The 12,206-nt window shown below is 40.1% G+C and overlaps 1 protein-coding gene across 1 annotated transcript; it reads left to right on the top strand.

Annotated features, from left to right (window-relative positions):
* Window positions 1–8,996: 8,996 nt before the first annotated feature.
* Window positions 8,997–12,169, top strand: hypk (huntingtin interacting protein K). Its single transcript, XM_008303923.1, has 4 exons — window positions 8,997–9,206; window positions 10,008–10,063; window positions 10,220–10,271; window positions 11,949–12,169. Exons 1-4 carry the CDS (start codon window positions 9,045–9,047, stop codon window positions 12,042–12,044), a joined length of 366 nt encoding a protein of 121 aa, XP_008302145.1. The 5' UTR covers window positions 8,997–9,044; the 3' UTR covers window positions 12,045–12,169.
* The last annotated feature ends 37 nt before the right edge of the window (window positions 12,170–12,206 follow it).

The raw sequence follows: 12,206 nt of genomic DNA, 5'->3' as shown, positions 1-12,206 counted from the left end.
ATGTACAACTAGAAATTCTGGTTTGTCTGTGAAATCGGTGAATGGCTTTTTTTGCAGGTTTTTTTTTTGAGAATCATCATGTAAAAGCTGTTTAGAGCTGCACATGTGTTAAACTGTCAGCAGCAGGTACACTGAGGTCATCGTCTGTGTTGCTCTGCAGCAGCAGCAGCAGCAGAGAAGTGAAACGACGAGTCTGGTGGCTGTTAAAAAGCGCTGAGTGCATGAGGAGAGAGTCAGATTAGATTTGGGTTAGTGTGCAGGGCGGAGCAGCAGGATAATCCCATCATTGTTCAGCCTCCTCTCAGTCGGGATGACCTTCACCGACAGGACATCAGTAGCTGCAGCCGCTTACTGTTAACGGCTGCAGCAGCAGAGAGCCTCAGACTGTCCAGTCAAACTGCAATTATCAGGAACTGAGCTGCATCTGCATCTCACACATTGTCCTACAGGAAACTATAATTAATCACTCCGTGTCCTCTGCACCGATGGAATTCAGAGTTACAGTTCAGTAAGCAGCAATAGATTTGTAACGGTCAACCCAACAGGTTTCCAATCTGACGCAACAATGACAACAATTATTTATGAGCTCTTAAAATAGAAGGTTTTTTTTTTCTGCATAGTGGGATATTTGGCAGCTTCCAAAGAGGCTTTAACCTGCACCAAAATGATCACAACTGAGAATACAAGTCCAGCTTTTATTGTTTGGGGATTCCTTTACTCAAACATATTAGACATTGTTGTTTACTAAATGTTTAGTAATAACAGGAAAACGCAGAGATTCTGTTAGATTTATTACCTCTACTGTCCGCTGACTGATCACTCTGACCGTCCTGCATAGTCAACCCCCTAAAGGTCCAACGTATGCCTCTAAATAATATTTCTGCTAAACTAATTATTGGCCTGCAAACTGTAAACTACATGCATGTAGGTCTTTTTGTGCTGTACATTTATTTTTATTTTATTTTAAAACTCCTCCAAACTTGTAAATGCTAAAAAAAACTTCACAAATAAAATTCTGAAAAATAAATATTCGAAAAAGTATGGTAAAAATATGTTAAAGTCTGATGCACACAGAAGAATTTTTAAATGTAAGCGACAAACTCATGATTCTTATTAAAATGTACGAAAAAAAGAGAATGTGTTGGGTGTTAGGTTTGATATTATATCAACTATAACTGAGTGTGTTGCTCACGTCAAAGAAAAATATGCCAAAACGTAAGGAAAATCTTATTATGAGTGCTAATCATTAAAAAAAATTAATAATGACTAAAAATGATGCTTAAAAAATAAGCTGTAAATATACTATTCCAAATATAGCAAGTGTTTTTGCAGTGGAATGTGTTTTTTTGTGCATCCAATGCTGATTTGTACAGAACACAAAGTGATGCTAAATCCTGATTATTTAACGGCTTTAATAGAACAGGTTGTTTTTAGGACTTTTTCCTCTTCACACGCGAGTTGGAAAAAAGCAGCCGGTGCCAAAATCTTGTAGCCCGCAGTAGTTCCTCAGAAGTGTCTTCCCAGATTCACTTTCTAGGAACGAGCAACAAACAGGCAGTTAAATAAGGAAACAGAGGTTAGCCTGGTTCAGACTCCGCTAAGAGGCTTGGCTTTACAAACCCAGTGAATGAAGACCGTCCTCCAACCTTTGAGCAAATCGACAGTTGTAGGATTAGAAGTCTGAGGTTGATGGTGGCAGGAGAGCAGTGAGGATTACAAAGAGCTGCAGAGCAACTTAACGACCCCGACACCACTAAAACCACACGGTCAGAGATTCATTTTTACTGGTTTCACCAGCTGTCGCACTTCAACTCTCACTCACAGATTACTGGAAAGCCTACAGAGACTTTCCCTGCACAATATCACAGAAAGAGACTCAGATTTACCAAAATTAGACACAAAAGGACCATAAATAGATGAAAAATTAACAAAATGAAATGCAGAGACGAGTCAGACTAGTACACAGAGAAGCAATATGACCGTAAAGAGACACTGAAAGATCAGGAAGAGATGCTAAATTAGATGTAAAAAGACCCCAAAGAGATGTCAAACTATGTAAATGAGGCATAAAGCAATAAAAGGGCAATAAAAAGATGTAAGACAAAGGCAAAGAGGTGTAAAATTAAGGAATTGAGAAATAAAACAGCAAAATTGAGACACATAAATACCAGAAACATACTCACAGTAGCTCAAATGAGGCACAAGACGACTACAGTTGGACGCAAAAATACTACAGACTAAAAACGACTACGAAGAGATGGAAAATGACCACAATAAGGCACAAAACAACCACAAAAAGATGTCAAATGACCAAAAAATGTACAAAATGACCAGAAACAGGTTAAAAGTAACCAAAATGAGGCAGACTACGGCCAAAGTTGGACACGAAAATACAACAGAGACTAAAAACAACCGCAAAAAGATGGAAAATGACCAAAATTAGACACAAATGACCACAAAAAGATGTGCAGTGACCAAAATAAGACACAAAATGACTATAAAAAGATGTAAAATAACTGAAATTAAAAACACAATAACTGTGAAGACACATAAAATGACCAAAATGAGACAAAAATAAATACCAGAAATAGATGCAAGATAGATGCAAGAGAGAAATGTCACTAAATGACCACAAAGATGTACAAAACGAGACACACAATGACCATTAAGGGATATAAAACTACCAAAATGAGACTTAAAAAGAGCAGTGAGATGCAAAAATGACAAAACTGTGAGAAGAGATGCTGAATGAGCCACAGGCAAAGGATGCCAGTGTTCAGCTCGGTTCAGACATCCATGTTCCTCAAAGGATAAACCCTAACGCAGGATGAGTTGGTCCCTTTAATACAAATAAATAAAAATGTTTATCATTTATTTACTGCAAAAAGTAAGAGAACACAACAGATGATGTAATCTGGTCTTTAAATAAACCTGACTGTTGGACCGAGCAGGACTGAAAACATCTCCAGCAGCAGCAGCAGCTTAAAAACAACCTTTGTTTCCTCCAGTATCATTAGTTTCTCTCTGGATTATCCCCTCCGCCGCTAGCTGCTGCTGCGATAAACCGGCGTTTCTGTGAGCGGTCCGGTGGCCGTGGCCCGCCCTCATTCCTGGGGGCCCCTTTCACTGTCAGATAATTGCTGCTGCCTTGTGGGAGAAGAGGAAGTGCCAAAGAGGACAAACAAAAGCAAATTAGCGGATGCAAATCGCTGCCTGAGTGAAAGCGCTCAATCTATGGTTTCAATAGGCTTGCGCAATAACAGTTGGCCAGAATCCAGGCCTTGTTTACAAAAAAAGAAAGAAAAATCATCCATTCATGACTCATTTACTGAGTAAAACTAACTGTTTTTCACCAGCAGTGTTTGGTAAACCTGCTTGATTTAGGCGAGGGTTAATAAATAAAGCTGTGAGTGATTCACATGCAGCAATAAGAAGAAACCTTCCCGTAAAAAAACACACAAAGCGTCCATTCATGACTGTGACATGACTCATATTCTGGGGAATTACACAGAGGACAGATTATTAAATACACTAATCTGGGCCTCATCCCTAAATCTGCAAATTAATGACTGGACTTTGGTGTAAATTTGGTCCGCCGCTAAAACCTGAAGCTGAAAAGCTAAAGCGTCTTTTTAAATTCTATTTGTTATTGTGGGATTTATGCCACGTGATCAGAAGTTTGTGGACCCTGTTTCTCTGTGTGTACTTTCTAATTAAGGAAAATCTTAATGCTTCTGTACAATTTTGTGTAAAACTTGAAGCTTATAGAATAGAATAGAATAGAATAGAATAGAATAGAATAGAATAGAATAGAATAGAATAGAATAGAATAGAATAGAAGGGAAAACTGCAACGTCACAGCAGCAACGTGATGGTAAAAAAAAAGCCAAAACACAGCTATAAATTAAAGAGGTGAGGTATATACACTTTATATGCAATATAGATAAGGAAAACAGAAGAACACACGTACTAAGAGCACAAAAACTCAATCATCTTTTCAATAATCTCCCTTAAAATTTCCTGGAGTTGTTATAGTATGAGTTACACAAAATGCTCAAAAGTATGTAGACACCCCCATTGCATACGTTTCAATTAAAGGGAATATTAACGCCACAACATACTATAAAATTATAGTCTAGAAAAGTGTATCCCAGCCTTATTAGTTTGTGCTACCTTGAAATTAACCCGTGCATCCTTGTGGTCATGACTTCTTGTTGTATTTAAGGGGTTTTGAGGCCTGCAGAAGGAGCAGCTTGGATAAAATTCCTTCTTATACCTTCAACTGTCTGGATCTGAGCATTTCCTACTAACTCCTAACACACTTTCTAGTTGTTTATTGTGCACAAAGAGATTTTTGATTCGTTTTGTTGCAGATTTGCAGTGACAATAAAGAGATTTGATTCTATTTTATCTTTAGAACCATTGCCTGGAGGAAAGCTTATGACCCAGACATGTTTCTCCAAGTTTGGTGTCCAAGAACTTTTGAGGCCTCAGCATCCCTCCATCACCTCCTGCGTCGAACTGAAAGCCTCCCGTGAGCCTGGACTTTACCGCTCCGCATCATTAACGCTCTTACAGCTGAACAGAAGCAGTCAGATTCGACATCTGCTGGAAACAGTGAATCCAGAGAAGCGGAGGCTTAATGTGTTGGACTGAAATGTGCAGCAATGTCATGTGTGTGATGCCGCAGATGTAGCTATCCTCATCCTAAAGCGTGCTCACAGGGGATCCAGGAGTTTATATATATATTTCTATGCAGTCAAAACTTTAGCTCAGAGTCAGTCAGGTTGATCTCCGTGGCAGGTGTCGCTGTGGAGCCTCAGCCTCAGCCTCAGCCTCAGTATGTGTCGAAGGCAGGTGAGGTGGTGTTTATTGTGCTTTTAGTGGGGTTTTGATCTCTGGTGTGTGGATTGTGTAGTTGCATCACGTCTGGACACCAACAGCACTTGTTAGGTTTCTTTCGTGGCGCCAAATAAGATTGCTTTTTTTTTGCTGGGGAGGATATTGCAGATGTTTACTTGAGCAGGTTGTATGAGAAACTTGACTTTACTTGACTGAACGGCTACATCTCGTTATACTGCATGTTTGGGATTTTATTTATTTGTTTGAACTTTTTTTTATCATTATCATCATTGTTGTTGATATAAGTGGCAGCTGCTACATATGCTATGTAAAGGTACACTGGAGCTGAATGATTCAAAAATTCAATTCAATTCAAAACTTTGATTAAAAAAAACAAAAATGTACACGGCTGAAGCGTGAAATATTAATATCAATATTCCTAATCAGGATTTTGTTTTATGGGACTTTTGTCTTTGGTTTTTTTGTTGTGCTTTCCCTTATCTGTTGTTGTCATGGCAACTTCAGTAACTTTTTTGTAGCTTTATGATGGTGTGAAAACTTCCTAAATGAATGAAAACACAGTTTAAACATACAGAATAAGTAATCATAGAAGAAGTTATAATTGCTGACCAATACTGTGCATTAACAAACATGTACAAATGTCCCTGTAACTGCATTACAGTTATAATCAGCCTCTGATCAAACACAGCATCACCTTCAGTTTGAGACCTTTTTGTGGAGGAATCTCCTTTTCCCCAGGATGTTCTTTCTATTATCAGACACACCTCCACATGCACGCTCCTTTATGTCATTTCTCTTGTTTCCTTTCGAACACTGATTAACATCCATCCTGCTTTCATCTCCTCAGCGTCTAACGGTGTGAGTCTCACCTGAGGCCGACACCAGCGTCCTGACATCACGGCTCTGAGTGTCGAGGCGCCGAGAGCTGCGAACGGTGAGTCAGCCGTCAGTCATAGAGCAGGATGAAGGGGTTTGTACGACGGCAGAGATGCCTCTCCGGCCCCGGTGCCATTCCTCCAGCCGCTCACCGCCACACACATGTCCCGAACCACAGAGAGCACTGATGCTGTTTTCAGTCCTGCACAGGGACGAAAGCACCAACAGGTTTCCTTGTAGTTTAATCTGATTAAAGCTCAAGTACAAGGAAGATCTGGAAAAGTCTGGAGACACAGGAAACCTGTTGCAGTGGTTGAAGTAGAAGTAAACCTCTTAGAAAAGACAGGAATAGAAGGAGGAAGAACACGGAGGGATTCAGTAATCCGGACAGTTGGAGGATCACATCCAGTCCTTTAATCACCATCTATCAAAAATAACAAGGCCGTAAATAAACTGGATGATTAATGCGTGAAAAATTGATCAAATTAGACATTTAAGTGGTGACAATAAGTCAAAGGATAAACATTCTAATTGCTTGACTGACAGTGAATGAATGAAATATTTGTAGCTTACAGATCCACAAAATGCACCTTCATCCTGAGAAAACTGGATTTTCTCCCAAAAGTCAACATTAATGTCAACACAACATAAAAATCAGCATAAAGAAACCTAAAACCTTGTTTTTCTGCTTTAAGTGTTAAAAGTACACAGATTAGCAACTCAGGTTCACTGTCTGCAAACCGATTTATTGATTAATTTTCCAAATCATTAGGGAGCATTCACCTTTAAACTAAATGGTGGATCTCTGTTGTTTGCTTTTAAATGTTTTAACTGCAGCCTATTCGTGCCACAGAACAGACGAAACACGTGAATTTCACTCACTGGATTTATTCACCTGTAATCTGACTGTGGACGTTAATCTTGCTGAGTTTGTTGCTCAGCTGCTGCTCCACAGACACGAGGCAAGCTGAGGAATTTAGAGGACAGAGAATAACATTTAGGTGTTTCTTGTGTTTTTGTAAAGGCTTTATTAATATCATTATTATTACTATCATTTATTTTGGGATCCTTGTGTGTAAAGCAGGATTAAAATGTGGCTGGAATATTCCCAGAATCAATGTATTATGTAGGTATATTGTGTTCTAAAGGGAAAGTTCCTGTATCAGACAGTCATTAGAAATGATGGATAAGGTGACAAACTTTCCTACTTGAGCCCCTCATCCACTTGTAATTATTCCCATTTTGGGGTAAACTACTTATGCTGTCCTTCAGGTCCATTTCTGAGAAACTTACGCTTCCTTTTCATTTTTTTCTGCCCATGAAAATAAAAAGTAAAGAATCTCTCTTATTCATTTTGGCTTCATGTAATCGATCTTTTGTGAAAAACCTTGGAGTGATCTTCAATAACGCCTTCAAATCTGACAGACAGATCAGCTCATTAGTCTTTAGACTTCATAGTTTTTTTTTAAGGTTTTAAACAACTTGCCGTCAGCTTGTTTAGCAGAAGTCGTGCATCATCACACCCCGGTTACAGCACTGAGGAACCAGATGCTCCTGGATGAGATCTTGGCACAAAAATACAGGCTGTGAAGCATTTGCAGGATCTGCTCCTAATCTCTGGAGCTGTTCTATCGTTTCATATAAGACCTGCTCAGACTTCAGAAACTTTAAAGTTGCTGCTTAAACTCACCTCTCCTAGTTGACATTCAACCCATCCTGACTTTAGCTTTAATTGTGTTGTAACCTTTTGCTGTTATTACTTTATTGTCTGTTCTTAGGGTCCGAGCACGACTGTGAATAGGACCTCCATTGGAACTGCTATGTCATTATTACACAAAGAAACACATTTTTCAGGTCCTAAATGTGCTCAAAAACGCACAAAACTTGGCACACACATCAGTCCCGGCGAAAAATGTTATAATTAGGGGGAAATAAAAAATGGCTCCACAGCGCCACCTAGAAAAATTTCAACGGAGTCCCATTGGAAGCACGTTTGACCTAAACCTACACAATTTGGTGGGTATATGGAGGAGGTCAGGATGAACAAAAAAGTCAGTGACAGCCATACTTTGAACCCAACAGGAAGTCTGCCATTTTGGATTGTTTGTTTGTCCAACCTGAGCTCACTCCTCCTCGGGGTTAAGTCACAGAGCGCTGAAATGTGGGTAGCATGTAGAATACACCTTGAAGGTAAAATGTTATCAAAATCATCTGCAAAGGTCAAAGGGCGTGAATTGTGATGATTCGCCATCACAAAGGAAGCATGTCTAACAACCCTGTACATGCTCCAGTCTGCCTCGAACTCTACATACTTGATCACAGTCCTGCTCTGATGAAACCCATACGCCAATATCCAGTCACAATCATAGCGCCACCTGCTGGCAACAACAAAGAACATGTTCACACTTTCATGTGCTACATTATTATTATTATATTATTAGCCGGTCGACCATATTCACCTCTAATGGGATGACGTGAGCCTTCACATGTTGATGATGACTCATGCCAAAAACTGTGACTTTTCATCCTTTTCATCCGGCCCTCTAAACCGCTCTGGCTGCAGCTTGCTCCTGCACTACTGAGGAGACACAGTGAGGACTGAGGATTGAATGGAGTCAGAGCTCCATCTAGTGGACAAACGGACCAACAACAGCATTCTGCACAACTGTGACACTTAACTGCATTTACTGTTTTATGACGAAAGGGTTACGGTACGGTGATTGCCCCATTTCCCGCAGCGCATTTCTGCTACAACCCTGACGTGCACCGCATCCGACACGCGTGGAAGTGCGAGAACCCGTCCAACACCACTTGCGGCTTTAATTTAGATTTGTATTTTAGTTGTTGTTTATAGCACTCTTGCTCAACTCTTGACCTTTGCACGGACCTCTCTGGACCTGGGCTGGGGTCATCTGTACTCTTTGACCTCCTGTGACGACTGACCTGCTCAGTGGGAGCCTCCTGGCTAAATAACAGATAAGAAAAATATGATTTTTGGTATATGGTACCCAAATAATGTTGGCTAACAATTCAGGCTGACTTTTATAAAAAATCAGGTGTCTGGAAAAGTTTGGTCATGATGATCAAACTCAATATTTTTTCTGGTTGAAACAAACCGCATGCATGTCTCTGTCAATTACAGCTACCACACAGAGTCAAACTTTGCTCTGACATAACTAAATACCTACAAATATTTTAAATATCCACTTGCACCTTATTCTTTAAATCGTCTTCCTGTACGACCCCGTATTTCCTCCGACGTCGCGCGGAACCTTTCTCTTCGTTCCGGCCTCACTGGAGCAAACATGGCGGCAGAGGGAGACGTCGATCTGGACCTGGAAGCCGAAGAAAACTGCACCGGGAAACCGGCAGAGAAGCCTCGGAAACATGACAGCGGGGCGGCAGACCTGGAGAGGGTCACGGACTACGCGGAGGAGAAAGAAATCTCCAGCTCCGACTTAGAAACGGTGAGAGCTGGAAGCTAACGTTAGCCGGCAAACATGCGGCCACTGCTGCCTTCACTGTCCCAACATCCCCTCCGACAGCAAACCATGTGGGTTATAAAGTCTGTTAGCTGAATATTTAGTCTCATAAATAATTGTCTTATTTGAATTTTGCTTCACAAACACATACTAATAGCCAGTTGACGTTAGCTTAATTGTGTTACTTCACTGGTTAACTCAGCTCGGTAGCCTGACAGATGGCTAGCTAGCTAGCTAGCTAGCTAAACCCTTTCACTTTCCCATTTGCTTTTTTGACTTAACATATTAACTTGATATAGTGTCAATAACAGTCCTAACCTTCACCAGTACACGGACAGAATATGGCAAAAATAAAGAAGAACTGCTACTCAACACAACTGCTACACAAGTAAATACAAGTAAATGTAAACAACAAAAACTAACTGAAAAATATGAAACAAATGCTATAATCCGATCAGGACAAGAATTAAACTGTATAAACAACTACTGAAAGTAATTTCTGAGCTTCTCAACATCACTGTTTTTCAAAAATAATCCAGAACCATCTTTTAAAGTTGGACCAATTGGACCATGTTGCATTAAGTGGAACAAATTACCTGTGTGTTTTTTTGTTGTTGTTTGTTTGTTTTTTAAATTTGTCTGCCAAACCTGCCCAACATAGCAAACTGGAAAATGAGTTCCTATTTTCTTCTGTGCAACAGGTTTTTAGTTGAATATTCCTGAGTGTGATTCTCAGCAGGTTTTCTCCATGTTGTGATCTCACAGTTGTGACGTTTCTTCTTTCAGGCCATGTCAGTGATTGGAGACAGAAGGTCGCGAGAACAGAAAGCCAAACAGGAGAGGTAAGACTTCTGTTCTCTCACTCTACACGTCACTGTGTTAGGAGCTTGTCTTCAAAAAAATCATTGTATACCCACAGATCCAGGAAAAGTAGTTTGAATACTTGTGGGGGTTTTTTTTGCAGAGAAGTCATAAGTTTTTTGTTTCTGTGTTTTCAGAGAAAAAGAGTTGGCCAAAGTCACCATCAAGAAAGAGGACGTAGAGCTAATTGTAAGTTTGGTTTTATTTTTTGTCGACTATTCTGTTCAGGTTGTGTAACATCTGCTGCTGGTACGCTTCATGGCCAAAAGTATGTGGACACTAACGCTGCCACCTCACATGACAGTGCATCTGTCTGCAGGAAACACTCATGTTTGGATTACTGTCAGTGTTTCATAGTTTGAGTGTCGTCCGTCTCACAGTTCTTACCAAAGTATTTATGGTACTTTTGTATTCTCTTGTGTGTACAGAGATATTTTGTAAAATGATGGTCATGTGGACTTTTTTTTTTTTAAGTATCCGTATAGTGTTTTCAAAGCCGTTGACGGGTAAAATTATTAAGTATTAAGTCAGAAAAAACAAAAAACTGCCATGAATTCCAGTGTGAACGCAGTCGCATAGCCAGTGAACAGATATGAAATCAATGCAGGAGCACATATGCAAGTGGTGCAGGTCTGCTATGAAAAAAATCTTACTTTAAAGGAGAAGTCAGTGTTTGTAATCCAATGTTATTTTGTCAAATTCAGTGAATAGCTCCTTGTTCTGTGTGTGTGTGTGTGGTTTTTAGGGCTAAGCAGTTAATTGATTTTAAATCAGTTTGAAACAATCTATATGAGGGGTGCCCAATCTTGGTCCTCGAGAGCCCCTATCCAGTAATTTTTAGATGTTTCTCTCTTCCAACACACCTGATTCAAATGATCAGCTCATCATCAAGCTCTGCAGAAGCCTGATAACGATCCTGATCATTTAAATCAGGTGTGTTGGAAGAGGGAAACATCTAAAACATGCTGGATAGGGGCTCTCGAGGACCAGGATTGGGCACCCCTGATCTATATAGTAAATCACAAAGGCTGTAATTGCTGTAAGTCAGATTCAGTGAAGTTGAGCAGGTTAAAACTGTCTGCAGTTGATCAATGTAGACTAACAGTCCTGTCGTATTAAATCAAACATTATTTAATACCTGAACTTCGTACATTTTGCAGCAAGTCTGCCCCAGGGTTTAATCTGTTGTCAACAGTTTTCTAAATTCATGTTGTTCTATCTGTGATGAAATCTCGTGTGGTAATGCTCAATCACATGTTCTAAATTTATCACATAACGGATATTGAGCTAAAGCTCGACTTAAAGGTTACATCATATTGAAATATCTGTGAGAAAAATCAAAGTTTTTCCTCATTGTTCAGTTGTAGCAACACAGTCCTGGTTCTGTAGATAGGAAGTAGCTCCTGTTGGTCCACGAAATGCTGTTAAATAAATCTGGTTCAGTGATCTGCCTGAACATCCAAACCATCAACTATCTTTCTCTAGAATCTCCAGTTTAAAGTGTTGTTGACAGTTTGTAGGTTTTGTCTGTAATTCTGGAGAAAGACGTGTTGATGTTTAGCTTGTTAGCATGTTTAGATAGTGTGTAACCAGATTTACAGTCCCTCTCTCTCCCTGTTCCTTTTCTTGCGCACGTTCATACTCGTGCACAGGATGCTCTGGAGCAGTGAATCAATCGGAGCCTTTTTCTTTGTCCATTCAGAGTCAGGGCTGTGCACCAACATTGGATTATGTCTCAGCAGGACTGTGAGGAGACATTTACTTTGTTTAACAACAAGTGTATTGGATTACAATTAGTGGCTCCACTGTGAAGCTCTTTAAAACTGCACATTTGTTTTGAACTGTGACGCTCGTGTTGCTGTGCAGATGTCCGAGATGGAGATTTCGAGGGCGGTGGCGGAGCGCAGTCTGAGGGAACACATGGGGAACGTGGTGGAGGCGCTGGTGGCTCTGACCAACTGAACAAACATCATTTACACACTGGACTGCTTCACTCGGGCTCAACAAATCAGTGAGGCCGATCGCTGTCATCTGTACCACCAATCTGTTTATTTTTCCTTTTCTTTTTTAAATAAAAGTCAACAGTTTGCCAGCCTCTTTTTCTTTTCCATTTGTAAAAAAACA

Source organism: Stegastes partitus, unplaced genomic scaffold, assembly GCF_000690725.1.
Source record: "Stegastes partitus isolate 25-593 unplaced genomic scaffold, Stegastes_partitus-1.0.2 Scaffold2098, whole genome shotgun sequence".
Classification (NCBI taxonomy): domain Eukaryota; kingdom Metazoa; phylum Chordata; class Actinopteri; family Pomacentridae; genus Stegastes; species Stegastes partitus.
Note: the sequence above shows the minus strand (reverse complement) of the source record. Positions and strands in the feature narration are given on the sequence as shown.